At 39.8% G+C, this 18,110-nt stretch overlaps 4 protein-coding genes across 10 annotated transcripts; 2 read left to right on the top strand and 2 right to left on the bottom strand.

Moving 5' to 3' along the window:
* The first annotated feature begins 261 nt into the window (after positions 1–261).
* ube2g1b (ubiquitin-conjugating enzyme E2G 1b (UBC7 homolog, yeast)) lies at positions 262–3,306 on the top strand. The gene is made up of 6 exons (XM_041058350.1): positions 262–493; positions 971–1,073; positions 1,179–1,276; positions 1,860–2,038; positions 2,597–2,707; positions 2,891–3,306. Exons 1-5 carry the CDS (start codon positions 451–453, stop codon positions 2,681–2,683), a joined length of 510 nt encoding a protein of 169 aa, XP_040914284.1. The 5' UTR covers positions 262–450; the 3' UTR covers positions 2,684–2,707; positions 2,891–3,306.
* A 918-nt stretch (positions 3,307–4,224) lies between these two features.
* arpc3 (actin related protein 2/3 complex, subunit 3) lies at positions 4,225–7,775 on the bottom strand. Its single transcript, XM_041058349.1, has 7 exons — positions 7,640–7,775; positions 7,151–7,250; positions 6,380–6,456; positions 5,872–5,940; positions 5,636–5,762; positions 5,014–5,108; positions 4,225–4,506 (listed from the first exon to the last, which is right to left on the bottom strand). Exons 1-7 carry the CDS (start codon positions 7,643–7,645, stop codon positions 4,444–4,446), a joined length of 537 nt encoding a protein of 178 aa, XP_040914283.1. The 5' UTR covers positions 7,646–7,775; the 3' UTR covers positions 4,225–4,443.
* A 48-nt stretch (positions 7,776–7,823) lies between these two features.
* Positions 7,824–10,355, bottom strand: gpn3 (GPN-loop GTPase 3). The gene is made up of 8 exons (XM_041058340.1): positions 10,212–10,355; positions 9,914–10,022; positions 9,301–9,468; positions 9,044–9,168; positions 8,781–8,896; positions 8,558–8,654; positions 8,343–8,471; positions 7,824–8,231 (listed from the first exon to the last, which is right to left on the bottom strand). Exons 1-8 carry the CDS (start codon positions 10,257–10,259, stop codon positions 8,166–8,168), a joined length of 858 nt encoding a protein of 285 aa, XP_040914274.1. The 5' UTR covers positions 10,260–10,355; the 3' UTR covers positions 7,824–8,165.
* Positions 10,356–10,997: 642 nt separating this feature from the next.
* rnf170 (ring finger protein 170) lies at positions 10,998–15,232 on the top strand. 7 transcript variants are annotated; one of them, XM_041058342.1, is made up of 7 exons: positions 10,998–11,142; positions 12,169–12,332; positions 12,618–12,693; positions 13,161–13,278; positions 13,495–13,568; positions 14,055–14,186; positions 14,546–15,232. In XM_041058342.1, the coding sequence occupies exons 2-7, from the start codon at positions 12,193–12,195 to the stop codon at positions 14,813–14,815; spliced, it is 810 nt and encodes a 269-aa protein (XP_040914276.1). In that variant the 5' UTR covers positions 10,998–11,142; positions 12,169–12,192; the 3' UTR covers positions 14,816–15,232. The 7 variants fall into 7 exon arrangements, with proteins under 7 accessions (XP_040914276.1, XP_040914277.1, XP_040914279.1 ...); XM_041058343.1 differs by having other exon boundaries at positions 11,010–11,161; XM_041058345.1 differs by lacking the exon at positions 10,998–11,142 and adding an exon at positions 11,246–11,327.
* Positions 15,233–18,110: the final 2,878 nt, after the last annotated feature.

Here is an 18,110-nt window from a genome sequence, read left to right as displayed (position 1 = left end):
AGATTGCTGCAAAGCCAAACGAATAAGAAAAGTTAATTTTATGTTATGGGCAATGGTGTTCCCTGTGTAGGCCTCACAGGCAAAAACTCCTCGGCTGTGTGAGCTTTAGATCCCAGCCCTTTTGCCAGGATTAACAGCCTTATATCTCAGCTACCAACCTTACTCGGTCCTTACCCTTTATTTTATTGGCGGGCCTTACTGGGGACGACACACATCCTGGGAGCGGGGTTAGCCTGACAGGTCACGCTGAGGGCGAAAATGACCCTCTCCTTCCTCTGACTTCGGTCTTTCTTTTTCACTCATGTTGTTGGAGTTATCAGACACAGGAACGGGGACAGAGGAGAAAACGTGGACGGAGCACTTTACCTTCATTGCCCGATGCTTAATTTAACCGCGCTGACAGTGAGTTAGTTAACACAAACAACAGAGTTCAAAAGATATAATTATAAAATGACGGAACAGTCCTCGTTGTTACTGCGTAAACAACTAGCAGGTAAGTTAGCAAGCTAACTGTTGTTACTGAGCTTACTGCTGAATGTGTTGCATATTTTGTGAAACTTTATCAAACATACAAGAGAAACAACTGTGTTTCGTTTGGCTGCTGTTGTATATTGGTAGCTTGTTATTTATTTTTATTTTATTTTTACGTATATGTAACAGTGACAACAAAGTTGAAATGCACGTGTATACTTAGCGTGCCAGACAGCTGTTAGCCAAGCTATGACTGTAAGAATAGCTGTAGTTGCTCAATAACTTCTGAGGGTATTTCAAACTCACCACACTGTACATGTGCCCCCCGGTGTATCAGACACTGCGATTACTTGTGTTGTCAATAATTTTTGTAGAGTTAGCTCCCAGGTTTACACCCCATGTGTGTTTGACAGATGCTTGACAAAAGTCACATTTTTGTGACTTTTTTTTCTGTTTTCTTAAAAGAGTTTCATTTGACTAATTGCATCTTAAACTTTAGAGCTCAACAAGAACCCAGTGGAGGGCTTTTCTGCGGGTCTTGTAGATGATGATGACATCTATCAGTGGGAGGTGGTCGTGATCGGACCTCAGGACACATTATTGTGAGTGAAATTATTCACCAAATGACCTACAATCATTTATGTGAGTTGTATATGGGCTCAGATCCCCAGTGTGCAGCTTAACGCTGTGTCCTTTCTCATTTGCAGTGAGGGAGGTTTCTTCAAAGCCACCCTAACTTTTCCCCGTGACTATCCTTTGAGGCCTCCCAAGATGAAGTTCATCACAGAAATCTGGCATCCAAATGGTGAGAACAAACTTCCCCAGCCACTGGTGCCTCTGATTAATCTGTATCAACCAAAGTGATATAATATCATTTTAAGCAATTAGTTTAAAAAAAAAAGTCATTAAGTGTGTACATACTGCTTCAGGTTGTAGTGTATATAAGCATTGTGCTACATCCATATATTTTATTATTTAAAAAGATTTGAAAGTGCTATAACAGTCACTTATTTGTTTATTTTCCATTGCAAAATAAATGTGTATTACTTTAAAATGTACAAGTTTGGGTCCTGTTTGGTAAAGTTCAAGTATATATAGTAATTAGATTTAGCAACAAACTACCTTTATGTTTTACTGATTCAGAAATGGAGTAGTAGTCACATTATTGGCATTTTAATAAAATTAGAAAGTTTGTTCTAGTTGCTGCAAGTACATTAGTTTGCACCTAGTTGTATGAGAAAACTTCCTTGACAAGAGTCTGAGAGTTTCTCATCTGGCTGCTCCATCAAGTGTGCTGGCTTTGACCTTTTTAAACAAGCGTGTGAAGCTGTAGCTAAAGTGCAAACCTGTCAGTAATCTTAGTGTATACTTGTTTTTTTTCCCCCCAGTGGCAAAAAATGGCGATGTTTGCATCTCTATCCTGCACGAACCTGGCGAGGACAAGTATGGCTACGAGAAGCCTGAGGAGCGTTGGCTTCCAATCCATACAGTGGAGACCATAATGATCAGTGTTATATCCATGTTGGCAGACCCCAATGGAGACTCTCCTGCCAATGTGGATGCAGCTGTAAGTGCCTTCTCAAGCTGGGGTTAGTTTGCAGACGCCCTTTTTTTTTTAACCAGTGACACATGTGCACCAGACTTAATTTGAGCCTGTGTCTTCTTTTGTGTCTTTATTTAAACGGGTTTAAATCTGTAGAACCACAGGAAACAATAAGAAAGATTGTTTTCTAATCTGTGTAAACATATGAAGAAGTGTGCATCTATCTCAAGGTAGAAAAACATCAGATGACTGTTAAAGTCACCACTCAGTTTAGTCTAGCTTTTGTAATGGAAATCCAAACAAGTGGGCTGAGTGACGTGGGTCCCTCCAAGGGCAGATCACTGCCTGTCAAGGACAAGCTGAGTTTTGGTTGGGTTTAAAGGGCTTATCTCTTTATTCAGAGGTGCTGCCTGGAGACAGAAAAGGGTGGTAGTTCAAACTTGTGTTTGAAGTGAAGTAAACATCTATCAGTCAGCTCTGCTTGGAACCTTTTTGTGGAAAATGTGTGGCCAAGAAGTAGGGAGAAACAAAGCGCAACAGAGAGGGCTGTACTATTGAAATTGTTTATGTCATATCATGCAGAAAGAGTGGAGGGAGGATCCTATGGGAGTTTTTAAGAAAAAGGTGGCCCGATGTGTGCGGAAGAGTCAAGAGATGGCGTTTGACTAAAGCCTCACTCCAGTCATCAACACAGTAAGTACAACCACCTGTCAGGAATCATCAGGGTGAGATGTATTTTGAACCTGTGGAGAAAAGATTGAGATTTGAGAAGTTACTGTTCCTGCCCTTTTAGGTGATATCTGTCTTTGTGAAACTATGTAATGTACACAATTGCTGCCAAAGATGAGCTAACCTGAGATGTACATTTTGTTCTAGGTTGGAGCTTCACAGGGGATTTGACAACTCGATACACTTAAGTCAGTTAGATGACTATGGGGCAAAATTTTATCAACATCAAATTGTCACCCAAAGAAGAAAAAGACTCAAAGGAAAAAAAAAAAGGTTATAAACTCATGAATACTTAAGTAACATCAGCTGTGCTTTTTTTTTTTTCTGAGCAGTCACATTTTACTCTACAAATTTGTGTCTTCCTGTTTTGAGAGTTGTTATTTATGAATATTGTTGAATGGCAGCGACATTCTGCACATACTGCCAGAAGTTCCCATTTTACTTTTCAATTTTCCACCCTCAGATGGACAGTCTTTCTGTTCATGCATCAGTATTTCACTCACAGGAAGATGAATTATGCAACCTATCCCTTTTTTGTTATGTGCATATGTTTTTTGGGGGGGGGGAAATATCCTCTCTGATGAATGCACCATTCCCAACCCTAGCTTGCTTTATATGTACCTATTTATTTAGACTGAGACTATTTTAAGATGCATGTCGTTTGCTTTGGAGGCTTTTCTTTTTATTTTCAACCTGCCACACTGAGCCATCCAGTCTATTGTTTAATAATCGATTATGCAGTTTTGGAGTATTTGCAGTCATTAAAGAGATAGAGACACAGACACTGGCTTTCCTTTCCTGCATATTCTAAGAGTTCTGCAGAGAAAGTGTTTCTTCTTTCCCTGAGGGGGGGAAATTTATCATCCAGCACTGCCTTAACTTTTGACTGCCAAGGAAGGAAACCTATTTCCATTAAGGACGACATCTGAAGGCTTGTTTTGAAGGCAGAAAAAACTATTGTGGACAAACCAAAGAGAACACACCGATATGTATTTTTTTGTAACGAACATGCTACATTTTTATCTATGTAAATATAAACTATTTGTCCTTGTAATTGCACATGTGCAGAGAAAATGCATCTGTCTTTCCTATGGGAGATGTAGCGTTGTCATAGTTCAGTGGCACTTCTAATACCACCCATAAAATGATCTCCTGATCAAGTGACTCATCAGGGCTGAACAGTAGTTTATAAAAAATTTTTTATGCCTGGTAAGGAAATCATTTGATGAGTAATGGGTATGTAGTTATACCCATTTTTGAGGTAAATTAATGTTAGATTGTGGGATAAGTAATAAAGCTCAATGTGGACATTTTTGACTGATTTGGTGCAATGTTTGTAACGCTCCAGGTCTTCATTCTTAAGTCGATGTGTGTGCGTGTGTGTGTGCGCATCTCAGGATGTTAATCAAGATTAAATGAGTATCAGTGAGTGCTTTTAAGTGTAAAGTGCAGTAAGAAAAAAAAAAGCAGTACTACGTTACTTTCCAATCTCTATGTTTGCTTTATTTAATTAAGCACCAGCTCAATATGATCAACATCCAGACAAAGATATTTCCTTGAACTCAAAGAGTATAAAATCATTTTTTAGCAACAGAAAAGCAGACCCCTTCCCCCATCGCCCCCCACCCCCACAAAAAAAACCCATCCATGTTGCAGGTGTATTACAGAAACTGAGTTGTTCAGGCTGGGTCCTGAGTTGTTCACTGTCCAGGAGCTGACAGACTTTTGTTCATGAACTGCTTCTTGACAAAGCACACCCACCACTGAAAGAAAAAAGAATTCTGTTAAGAAAAGTCTCTGCAGCTGTTTCATTCAAACTACCTGTGGCAAAATTAAAAATAAACACAAAGGAACGAGGGACCACACAGCTCATTAGTCACAAGACAACAGGACACAGATTGTTTTAGTGCGGATATACTGCTGGAACCTGTACCTGTAATATGTTGATGCATACTGATATATATTTAACTGCTGAACCTTGTAAAGCAGCTCCAACTCAATTTCCTCTAATTTCCTCTTCACACATAAGTAAACCTTGTTTTGTATTGCAACTTAAACCACACTGGATGCAGTCAGTAATTATGTTGTGAACAAAGGTTACACCAGCCCTGACAATTTCACTTTAACACAGGAAACGTGGGTCAGAGCAGGTGTGGCCAGGGCACGTTGAGCACAACTTCTGAAACCAGGACGCAATTAGCGGTAATCTGGTCCAAGGGCTGTGTGCGTATAAATCTGTAGTGGTGTCATTTTGGAGATGCTGGACTCACCTTGCTGGGTTTGTCTGTCTGGGGGTCAAACACACGATCACATAGCCTTAAGCCGGTCTCCTGACGGATCTGCTGAAGGTACGCCCTCATAGTCTCTAAAAAAGGTCGAAGAGCCAGTATTATAACAACCACCTACACACTGTTTAACAGTAGACACTATTATTTAGTGAGGAAAGTCACAGTGTTGCATAACACATCATTCATTACTACCATGTCATAACAGGGAAAGGGGACCTCAGGCACTGCTTTAATTGATGAATCCCTAACCTCTATGTTTTCTTTACTGGAAAAAAGTCAGTAAATACAGAAACTAAGGGACACCATACAAGCATGAAACAGCACTTCTCGTCTCAGATCCTTAAAGCTGCTGTGGTCAGCACTGCTATTTTTGGCTTGATATTACTAGGCTCAGAATTAGCTGAAATATAAGAAGGGTACAAGGAAACTGGCACTAATTCAGAGTACAGAGTAGTGAAACAGCATTAATGGACCTCAGTGATTCATTGCTAACGATCAGCAGAAATAGGGTGAAATGCTGAATGGAGCAAGACTCTTGCTTTTTTTTTTGTTTTGTTTTTATTCTTGGTAGACCATTAACCCAGTTTACAGTTCTGGTTCTTACCTTCCTCCTGCTTGTTGGCAGGTTTAGCATACATAGCATTAAGAGGGAAGCCAGGCTCTCCAGGAATGGGAAAATTGGTGATGCCCAGAGTGTACATCTCCTTCTCTCCCTGACTCCTGGAGCTGCACTGTAAAGAGCCACAGATAGGCCAATGCAAGGGGTGAGATCACTAAGTCAGTATAAGCTGCAAACATCCACCACTGCAAACTCTATACATGAACAAATGTGCACCTTACCTTCTGTAGCCTTTTTAGGCATTCAGAAATGTAGAGTGTGACATAAATCAGCGTCCTGTCTGCCTCATTCTGGAAAAAAATAAATAGAAATACATTACTAAGTTTGATTAGCACTGCTCCTGTTAGATCTTAACAGTAAAAGGCAGTTTAGTCGAAATCCTGAGAAACTATGCAGGGCTGAGGGGAATGGGAAGAAGCAAGCTGAGGCATGTGGAGGAACAAAGTGTACAGCTGTTTCACGACGCAAAAAAAGAGATGGAGAAGAGAAAACACACACAGGAACAAGCACACTGGTGAGGTACATACTTGTTCCTCGTGGTGATAGCTATCAATAGTTGTGCATTTCTTTGTGTTTGTTTTGGTTAGATTTGGATCAGTTACATGTCTACAGGCAGCTAAGTTATTTGAGGTTTCATGCACACAAACGTCCATTTTCTTTAAATACTTTGGTCACCTTGGAGGAGGAGTAAATACAAGCTGCCAGTACAAGTGACAGTATATTTCTTACCTTGATTTCATAGTTCTTAAAGAAAACATTGGCTTTGAAGTAGTAGATAGCCTCATCGATGATGTCTGAGTCTATGCCTGAGAAGAAAAACAAAATATATCAATAAATGTGAGACTCTCAATTCAAGAAATATGAATTCAAGACTTTACTAAGTGTTGAGGAACTATGTTTATCAATGCGAGTTGCTTCCTGTTTTGGTCACCACGTTTTCTTTTTACATCATATGGTAAAGCCCTATTTATAATTTGTGATCTAAAGGTGGCTGAGAAACCACTCCAAGTGGCCAAACCCTATTGCTTGTGTCAAAAACTATACAATTATAATGTTTATTTTTTTAAAATAACTTAAAAAGTGTCATATTCTGGTGCTTGTTATTTTGAAAATATATCAAATCAGGACCGAACTATGACAACTGATCAGTTCCTCTGCTCTGTAAATTATTATGTCTTTTGTTGACATATAGAAAATCTCAGAAGGACAAACCTTCATCCAAACCTTACAGACACTGAAAAGCTGGAAACTTAAGTGTCACCAGAAATTACTGAAGAAGTTGAGGGTGCACTCTTCAGGCCATATATGGAAGTGAATCTCGCGTATCAGGAACTGAGCAACGTGTCATAACAAGGAATGAACCCTGCACAAAACTGACTATAATTTTCTGTGAAAAAGCCATTATAAATTCAGTATAGCATATGTGTTTCTGTGGTCATGGGGGGGGGGGGGGGTTGTTGGCTCCAGTTTCGACCAGTTGCAAGAACCGGACAGCCTTACCGTCTCCTCTGGCTGGTCCTTTGAACTGAGTTTTGAGGGGGAGCAGAGCCATGTTCCCCACCAGCCTGGTTTCGGGAATCATCAAGTTTGAGTGATACGCCTTCAAAAGAGAGACAAAAGTTGCTGTCACGTATAATTTACTGGGAACATTTCTGTCAGATAGCAGCGGTGACATCTCAGCTATCAGCACCTCCGCTGCAACACCTACGCTGTCACCGTACAAAACAATATATTTTATAAATCCGAAACTTAGAAGCATTTGCAGCTAAGTTGCGACGGCGAATTTATTCTTTCTGACATTTCCTGCATCGTTAAATTGCGAACGAATGCTAACGTGGCTAGCCAACCATGCTAACGGGACTCGTCATTAAAGCTAGCGATAACTCGGAGGGCCTGGTGTCACCCACTGGAGTTTCTGTGCAGGTTCTCTCGGTCTGAACCGCACAACAAAGGCTCTTGATTGTAAATTGTCGTTTAGATTTCACTCACCGGCATGTTGAGTGATAAATTATCAGTCCAACTGCTCAGCGACAGAAAAATACTAGCACCGCAGGACGCTGCTTCCGCTTGTCCCACCCTTCAGCTATACAGGAAGTGGCCACATGTCATGTAGCGTACCGACCACATGAGGGCGCTAACATAACTCACACAGACACACAAGGGCAGGTAAGTTGTATATTTTGTTGAATATACTTTATTTAAAAATATAAATGTATTTAATAACAACTCTTTAAACTTAAGCATTGTCCTAAAATAAAATACATGAATGGATTTAAATCACGTTCAAGTGGCTTGCAGTAAGAAAACCTTCTAAACATAAATGACACAAGGTATTCATGATCTTCAGGCTCAGTCTTTTTCCGCATGTCCCTTTCTCAGTGTCTTTGCAGTCACATGCCATTCTCCACTTGGGCTTGATATGATGCAGAATGCTTTTTCATCAGCCTCCGAGTTGCTTTCTGTTTCACTTAAAAAGTCTCTTTTTTCCACAGAATCTCTGGAGTCACATCACTGTTCAGCTGTCCACTTTGCCTTGAAAAAGCTCATCATAATTTAGATTAGCGGGCTCTTCCTCAACATCCTGTAGACAAACAAAGTTAATAATTCATAAAGAAAACAGTGGTCAAATGCAATGTAATTATACCATGTTGTTAAATTTTATGTTGTGTTTTGTTTTTGTTTGTTTCTTCACCTTCGGCTCCTTGAACTCCAAGTCTTCTCCATACTGTATAGAGAAGTCAATGTGTTGTAGTACTATGTTAATACCTTCCTCATCTGTGCGGTCAAATGGCAGGAATCTCACCATACTGTAGTCATCAATCTGGACACACAGGCAGAGACTGTCTTACATAAAAAAAAAATCTGATTCAAAACTAAATGCAGTAGTAAATTAAGGGCCTTACTTACCAGACCACAGATGGCTTGAGTCAGCTTCTTGAACTTTGTGCTTCTGATGGTATCAGAGTTATCTTCCATCATTGAGTACATATCTGGGTCCAGATACCTAGTGAAATAGAAAGCAAGCCATGATGAATGCTGCTTCCAGACAAAAAGCACAAACTCTCTTTAATAAGAGAACTTCAAAATTCCAAACTATTCGAATTTGAAAAACAATTCATATGAAACTTACTTTTCAATTTCCTTCTTGGCTTTGGGACTGAGCAGGTCCATTTTGGTCATTATGTTTACTTGAGGAATCTCTAATGACACCATGGCACTCAGGGCAGCCATGACTCCTGAGATGAACTGCAGTTAGGGAAGAGGGTAGATGTGTGACTTCAGGCATCATTGCTACATTTAGTGCAGTTCAGTGCAGAATTGAATTGTTTAAAAAACAACAACAAAAAAAAAAGCAACTGTGACTTAAACATATGAACATATTGGAGAGACTACCTTAAAAGACTCCACCATGAACTGGGAGTCAACAAGAAAGACCCCACACACCCGAAACTCCCACTGCTGGAGCTGCTCCACCAGCTGCCTCATTACAGGAAGGTGTGTGTAAAGTTCAATCTGACCTGCAAAAACAAGCTACTTGTCAAAACTTGAGTTGACAGAACAGATGCCCTCCCATCTCAGCACCCATCCGATTGTGTAAACCCTCAGCTGGCCATACACAGGCTCCAGCATGCCTCAGACAAGATGTTTACCTGGACAGTCAAACAATATGTAGTCATCTTCTACATGACCCAAGCTTTCCTCCAGCCAGTCAAAGTTGTTGGCAAAGTATTCCATGCAGAAGACCAGGCCTCCATTAGGGCCAAATCTGAGAGAATCGTCCTCCATCACGTCATCCACCTGGATGAGCTCACGAATGTCTGGAGACCCAGAAACAATGAGGTTGTTATGTGGGGTCATGTAGTTAAAAAATGTATTTTACTAGCACTTTATCCTTTAAGCTCTACGGAAACTACCTTCAAACTATGTTTGCTACATATTTTATGGTGTATTGTTTTGTACTGTTATTATGTGTGTGGTCACACTGAACTGTCCTAGTTTAGTGTATTGTTTTACTGTATGTAAACTCACTAATCTATCCATGTACCTGTCTAATAATGGCAAACCAAATTTCAGTAGTTCAGCACCATTTAAATATAATATCAACATGTGATGACAAACTATTTGAACTTCAATTTTTAAACCCAGAACAGTCCCTTCTGTTCTGGGTTTTATACAAGTAACTCTTTGTAATTAATAGTAATCACCCTTTTGTGAAGGGAAACAACAATAACAACAACAACAACAAAACCAAGCTATACCCACCTGCCATGACAGGGTAATCAAAATGTTCAGCTGCCGGGTCCAGATTGACCACCTGAACAGAGCGGTTTAGGGCCTCTGAATGCTGGACCATAGTGGAGCAGTAGGTACTCTGGAATTTAAAATAACAAGAAGAAGAAAACTCCAACAATAAATTAATAAACAAAAGGCAGATGTCACTTGAACCTGGTCTCAGTGCAAGACAAGACAAGAAGGCAAGTCCCATGCCTTAGCACAGCGCTTTAGCCGAAGAGCAAAACAAGGCACTCCAGCAAGTTTAAGTGAACGACTGGTAACGTACCTTCCCGCTCCCCGCCGGGCCCATCACTAGCTGTGCATAACGAGGCATTTTGCCTCAATGAAAAACGGCTGTAGTCAAACTAAGGCCCTTTATTCGCTTGCTATGGCCAGCTAAAGCTTATAAACGTATGCGCTATGAGTTCTTCTTCTCTTAAGGGACATTCACAGCCGTTGTAAGTTCTACTACTGCCACCTAGTGCTCAGAGTGGGAAATAAAATTTGGCACAGTCAGTAAGCAGTCATTTGTCTAGTTCTGATTCAGCTTTCATAGCTGCTTTCATAGCTTTAAGGTGTAAATTTAAAAAAAAAAAAAAGCGTTTTGAACTGTTTTATTTAGAGCTGGGAAGATGGCCTCCAAAGGCAAATTTAAAGAAAAAAGAAAACATATTAATAGATAGTAGACAAGTAACTACTAAATAACTCTAAAAATCACAAAACGGTTATGATAACAAGAATATGAGTAGGTAAAGCATGCAATATTTGCGTGGTAACAGATCTAACAACATGGTGGGTGTAACAATGTCCATTGAACTGTAACTGCTATGGAACTGTTGCTGTTGCTCAGATATATTTCACTTACTGTATTATTTTATTTTATTTTATTTTATTTTATTTTATTTTATTTTATGATGCATGTATTGCGAACTACCATCAACTATCCCTGGAGTGCGTCAATGCGCCTCGAAGCGTCTAAATTGACAATCCAAGAAGAAGAAGAAGAAGAAGAAGAAGAAGGAGGAGGAGGAGGAGGAGGAAGAAGAAGCAACAAATTGAAACAGAATCCAAAACTGATGCAAAAGCATTTGACAGCTTTATTGCTTCTCGCCCACAAAGCGACAGAGTGACTGAGTCTCTAAAATCCGGGACTGCTGGAAAGAAAATGTCTCGGGGGGTTGAATGGAGTTGATAAGACAAGCTTTTAAATTACAAAGGTGGGCGTCTTATAGTTAGGTGAGGTCATTTGTTCTGCCCTGTCATGCACTGCAATGTTTTTGCGATGTAGCTGGTGGTGGGTTAGACTCTATTAGCTCGATTGTGCTCTTGTGTCATGGTCACTCTTTGGCTGCTTAACGCAGCAGCCAGACCCAAGACGTTCTTGGCTTAACCGGGCGAAAGGGTAGCTATGTTTGTGAATTACGAGCGGTAATGGTCCGGTCAAGGTGGGATTTAGTAGACCTGGCGTCTGTCTTTTATCAGTGTTTAACAGCTCTTGCTGCTGTCCATCGGCGGAGGGGCTATCAAAAGCGAAACGACACAGCGTTGGCCACCAACGTCGGCAGTATCCGTAAATGAATTACGGCGTATTATTAGCGAGTCAAGGCTAACAAGGCTAAACTTGGCTAGCAGTGCGTTGAGCAGTAATTTTACTGTTAGCTTAAAGCAGAATGATAATGTCAGGATAACAAACGTCAACGTCTTTCTAGACATTTTGTGGTCTTGGTACGAGATTGTCTGTCAAATATTCTTTGGAATTTGACTAAACGTTAATTGTCCAGCAGTGTTGGCTAGTTTGGTAGAGATGTTTGCTAACAAGACATAAGACTTCGTGACTCACCAATGTTCTAGCTAATTAATGTAAAGCAAGTCATAAATCTAAGTTTGCAGTTCGGTACTGAAAAGTAGTACTGAAAATGTAACTTGTTCTTCATAGCTTAATTTAAGTGACTGAATGACAGAACTTTAATGACATTGAGGACATGACCAATTGTCATCATGTCATGTTGTGGTACATAGTTAGCAGCAAGCTTTTTTGTGTAACTTCAGTAAAAAATCTAAATGTATTATTTGGTATAGTGTCGGGTAGATGAGATCATTTAGATTGCAGTTAGGTTTTAAAGGTTGCCATTTTAAGCTATAATGCTGGGCGCTGGTACCTTAATGGACATATACCAATATTAAAATGATAAAAATAATAGTAATTCAGTATTCTACCTTTTCTTTGTCTCTTTGTGTTCTAGTGTTGTAGACTATGAGTGTGGGTGATGGAGGACAATCAATGTGGGGACTTGGACTACCTGATCCAAGATGAGGACACCCTCATTGAAGGTGTAAGCAACCAGGTCTTATTTGTTGTGGTGCTCAGTTTCGCCTTCCTTGCAGGCCTCCTCACTCTGCTCTGCAGGTAAGCAGCAAATTCCGGTTAATATTAATGTAAAGTAAAATCACAGACGGCATTATTTGGGAGAAGTAGGCTTAGATTTTTAAAAATAAGTAATCTTTTCAGTGTAAGATGATTAATACATTTCTGCTTGACTAATCTGGTATACTTAGTATATTCCACTAGACGCAAAAGCTTTAGTGCTGGCTCAGTCTTCTATGGATAAATTTGTCTCTGCTTGGCTTTAGGCAAACCCAAACATTAATCTATGTTGTCTTTGATGTCTTTGATGCCAAATGTTTTTTGCAGACAAGAGCAGCTGAACATTCATCCTGAGAATCAGGAGCATGTTCGAGCCGTCCGACAACAACTACAAAATGAGCAGGTATGCAGGCAAATACAACTTAAGCCTTCCTAGCTAAATATGGTTGACAAAGAAAATATACAGACAATAAAAACACATAAAATCTGTTTTAGTTGTTGTAATTCTTTTTTGGAAAATAAATAAAATGCTGATTTGTTATATAATTGCTCTCTGGTTGATATATTTTAAACTGTATCACAGTAGTGTTTTCAGATGCATGCAAGGACAGAGAAAATAACTAATTCAGTGAAGTTTCAGAATCTTATTGCAGCTTAGAAACAATTTGTTTCACTAGGTGAACTAAATAGAGTATTATGTTTGCATCATGTGTCTTATAATAAGATAAAATAAGATTAAATATTTAGGGTAGAAAGTAGTATAAAGGTGAGATAAGTAAGTGGAAAGGTGGGTGTTGCCAAATGATAAATTAACGATGAACAATTTCAGAGCAAATTAATTTAATTTTTATGTCTTTGATTTCTTTCTAGCAGGATGAAAATCCCCAGGCGGAGGCCAGGCAGCAGTATTACTCAGACATGTCTTGTCCTGTGTGCTTACAGCAGGCTGTCCTGCCTGTGGAAACCAACTGCGGACACCTTTTCTGTGGTAAGACAATTGTACAAATGCCAGTAAGACTCACTACCAGAACCTTTTTGTTGTTGGTATAAGCTGACAAACTTTAACAGATAATCATAAATTAGAATAACTGTAAAATTAATTTGCAAAAATGCAAATTAATCAATGCATAATTGAGAAGTAGATGTGTTATTAGAGATATTAGTTATTTTATTTTGTACTTAGTGCCACCTTTTTCCTTTTCAGGCTCCTGCATTATAGCATACTGGAGGTATGGCACTTGGCTGGGTGCTATTAACTGCCCCATCTGCAGACAAATGGTGAGGCATGTAATAAATCTTGGATGAAGAGTAGTTCTCCTGAGACCTTTTCTGCATTAATTGCCTGAATTGATTGCATGCCTGACACACTAGCTGGTAGCTGTTATTATCCCTTGCTTGAAAATGTATCCATAGAATTAAATTCTCTAAAGCTAAACTTTCACCTCTCAAGACGTGTACTTGTTTGTCCCTGTTTGAAATAGCTTCCTTTTTCAGTTTGTTTTCTGTTATTGTCAAAAATCATAATCAGAACAAGAAAATGAGTGATACTTGTGTCAGTGAGTGGTTGTGGTAGTTCTCACCCCCTGCCCTTAGATAGCACCTGAGCCTCTCTCACCTGTTTTGTCAACACTTGATGTCTCTGGTCATCTCTGGGTACACAATGCTACTGTTTTCTCATTCAAAGGTGTCTGTTAATGCTTGTTTAATCCCTGCATGTTTCAAATATTTGATTATGTATCAAGTATTTTCTTTCCCCTTTCCCAGGTAACATTGCTCTTCCCACTATTTCATGAGCATGCCACTCCTCAGAGGGTCCAGGATGGCGAGGCAGAACCTCAGCTTATATTACGAGACATCAACGATTACAACCGCAGGTTCTCAGGCCAGCCAAGATCTGTGAGTAAACTACAGCCAAATGCGTATTTAGGCTGTAGTAGTTACAGTTTAGCTTGGCCTATTTAATACAGTATTTGGAATTTATTCTTGTACATATCGGTGACTAGGAAAGCCACAATTCTTGAAATAGACATAGGCTGAAGATGCTATTAGAGATGTTTCTTCACATATTGTACCATTGTAATATTAAAACATAGAGAATGTTTTGTAAATTTTCCTCCAAACTGTGTGCATTCTGTAGCACTGGGAGAAGACACAAGTATGCAAATGAGATACTGGCTTGTGCAGTGCGTTATAATTCAGGGGAGTATTTTTAGAACAGACTTTTTCATAATATTTCCTTTCCTCTGTCTCCTCAGTATATGGACAGGCTGCGCGATGTGCCCACCCTGCTTCGTCATGCCTTTAGGGAGATGTTCTCTGTGGGTGGCCTCTTCTGGATGTTCAGGATTCGTATTCTTCTCTGCCTAGTTGGTGCAATCACCTACCTGGCCTCGCCGCTCGACATCCTCCCCGAGGCGCTTTTCGGTCTCCTGGGATTCATGGATGATTTCTTTGTAATCCTGCTTCTCTTTGTGTACATCTCGATCATGTACAGAGAGGTGGTTACACAGAGACTGAACGGCTAGGCGATCACTCAGAAAAGAGGCCTTAACCCGCACATGTCAGACTCGAGAATTGAAGAGCTCAGCAGCAGAGGTGACTGAATAAATGTGCAAAGGACAGTTGATCAATAATGCTGCTTTTCTCAGAAGGGTTAACTTTAAAAACTGAGATGTTACTGGAGAAGAGCTAGCTAGCTATTGTTGACTCTGTATATAGAATTCATCGTTAATGTTTCATAGTTTGAATGTGGTCAAAGCCAACAGCAACACAACATAAGGAGGGCTGTGGAGGGATGTGATGGTGTAGAAATCAACATTGAATCAGACACTGCAGTAAGTCAGACACAGTCCTAACTGAATACCAGCCAATTCTTTGACAGCATTGCCAAAAGCAGTTGTTTTGTTAGTGTGCACATCCTCATAAAGAAGACAATATTGTAAGATAATGTGATCTTGAATGTTCTTAATTATATGCATTTCAAGTTGACAGCCTGCTGCATCCAGGTTGTCACCTGCCACACAGAGGAGTGTTGCGAGAATCACCTTACTGTGGCTATGACAGACAGTTTGGTCAACTACACTGATGATGCATTTGTTGAGGTAACCTGTGACTATGCATATCCATAATGACATGAAAAACACCTTTCCTTCTTTTTTCATTGAGTCGTTTTATCTACAGCAGTTGATCAGATCTCATGCAATCAACATGAATCTATGTGAACTGAGAAGGTACAGGACATCCTGTCTAATGCACAATAACTTCTCAAACGGCAGATATTTATTTAAGAAATAAAAAAGTAATCCCTCGATCAAAAAAGAAGCCAAACCAAAGGTGTCAATGAGTAATTATAGAGCCCGTTGAATGTAAACTCACTAAGCTTATGAATGTTAGTAATCTAAGTAAATTTTAATAATGAATTGAGGTTTAATTTTAATCAAAAAATAAGTTAACATGTTATTCAATACATGATTGAGATCAGGAACTCTCCAAATTTGGCACAAAAGTTCACTTTTATTCAAGGATGAACTGGTTAGAATGTGGTGGTCTGAGGTCAAGGTGGCCCTGTCCTCACAAAACATATTTTTGGCTGTAACTCAATAATGCATATGCTAATTATGACAAAATTTCATGCAAATGTCTTAATTGGATCAAATGAAAAGGGATTATTTTATGTCAAAAAGGTCAAAGGTCAGCTTCACTGTTACATTATAGTACACATCTTTTCTTGCCATTATTCAACGTCATAACTCAGAAACAGAAGGGGAACGGTGACCCCATTTCACATTTGGTCGGATGTTGAATCGGTGATTCTGAAACTGTGGTGATTGTAAAGATCTTCTGCGTTGTTGGAAGATGAGCGCGAAGCATCCATGCTTTCAGATTTGTAGCTTCTTTGCAGCAACATCCATATTTGAAGTATTGTACACTGTCATGGTTATAACCATGTAAACACAGAAAAGGACTTTGACTGAATCATACATGTCAATATAGTGATAACTGCCATTGCACAAAAAATACAGTTAATACCTCTTGATAAATTCCCTCAGAGTCTTCACTGAATATGTTCTATGGATGTAAAATGCAACTTGATTGATTGGCGGAGGCACATAACTATGAGGTGGTGATTCTAGTTTGTAAATATTTAGCATTGGATATATTCATTTGATAAAATAGCATTTTCTTGAGGATTAGATTGGTCTAAAATGAATGAGAAGACTCAGACTGCAGCGAACAGTTCAAGATCTCTATTGAAAACATAGGCTGGCGCACAGTAAATCTGCGGTTCTAAGTTGCTGTGAGTCCATGAGAGGTCCTGACTCTCAAGCTGAAAATGGCTGCAGTAGCTGAAACTGTACCCACGCCATTTGCTTTCTTGGGGCTCCATATGCTGAGCCAGCATTGGCCTTCATGAATAGTAGAGGGAGGGTGTTGAGGTTCACTTGGTGGATTAACAGTGAACTGTAAAATTCATTGTGTTTGCTTGACAGCTCCACATTACAAGAAGAGACCATCAGTTCCCTCTTGGAATGTCATGCTAAGGTGTGGCACATGCCACGCCATGTCATACCTTTTTACTGTCTTTGCTGATTAGCGTCTCCTCCACTTTGTCTCCAGGGTGCATGAGCGAACCAACACCCTTTTGTTTTGGGAAGGTTAAATTAAGTCAATGAAGGCAGCATGTGTTGTAACTGCTTTTGATGTTTTGCAGCTGAGAACCGGTTAGATGGGAGTCTTATCCTGGTGGGAAAATACTGTAGCTGCAGCAAGAGTCAATTCTTTGGTATAATATGCACCATAATTTACAAAATGTTGTTTTCCCCATGTCAAGTCATTTATATTGTATGTTCTATGCCACTTTCTCTCTCCACCTTTTTCAGGATCAAGAGTTGTCCACAAAATGTCCTGAAGTGACCAAGGCCACGAAACAATCCTGTGATCTTCTTTGATGGATTCAGTAACTACTTGTCAGTCAGGATCCCTGTCATGAAATTATCCACTTATCGAGTTTGGTGGTGTGTCTGCTCCTGTGATGCTCCAGACAAGTGTGTCCAGTGAAGGCAGTGAGTCAGCTGTGCACTTTCCCAAACTTGGCTCTGACACTGTTCAGTAAAGAGGGGGTGGTGGATGAAGCAGCTATTCATATTATGGACTGCTTCAGTTTTGGCTGTAAGTCAGTGGGAGTGTTATTGAGTTAATGTACTAAGTTTTTGGAATTACTCCTACAAACTGTTGTCAGTATGACCATCATCTAAACTGGACATCCCCACAATGAATTAAGTGCCGTTTTGCTTGCCATTATGGCAAATGAACATACCAGTGTTTATTATCCAGCTGTGGAAGGAATGTGCTAAATTTGTTCCTCCCAACTTCTTTGGTTGTGTAACCCTTTCATAATGAAGTCGTGTCTGTGAAGCATGACCCTTGTCACTAGCTGTGCGTGTCAACCAGTTTTTCCCATTGCTGTAGATGAATAAAAGTTGCGAAGAGGGGCGATGTCCCTGCCCCTGACTATCTGGGGCCAGGCCCCAGGATGTCTGTGTGGCAATTACTTTGCGGTTATTTGATAAATTATAAATTATGAATTTGTCTGATAATATGTACCAATCAAGTATAGTAAAACTGAAAGGGTAGGGGCCAATAGCTAATTTTTCCTGGCAGCTTAATCCACCCCAGCAAACTGGGTTGTTGGGATGTTTTTTCCTCCCTGCCCTTGATATGCAACTTCAAAGAGAAGCTCAAAGTTTGTATCATCTAGCTTTAAAATATACCCTATACCCTTTATGTCCCAGAGGAAATTCTTTTTTTGTTATTTTTGGA

Source organism: Toxotes jaculatrix, chromosome 16, assembly GCF_017976425.1.
Source record: "Toxotes jaculatrix isolate fToxJac2 chromosome 16, fToxJac2.pri, whole genome shotgun sequence".
Classification (NCBI taxonomy): domain Eukaryota; kingdom Metazoa; phylum Chordata; class Actinopteri; family Toxotidae; genus Toxotes; species Toxotes jaculatrix.
The sequence above is the reverse complement of the archived record's forward strand: the minus strand, read 5'-3'. Positions and strand labels throughout refer to the sequence as shown.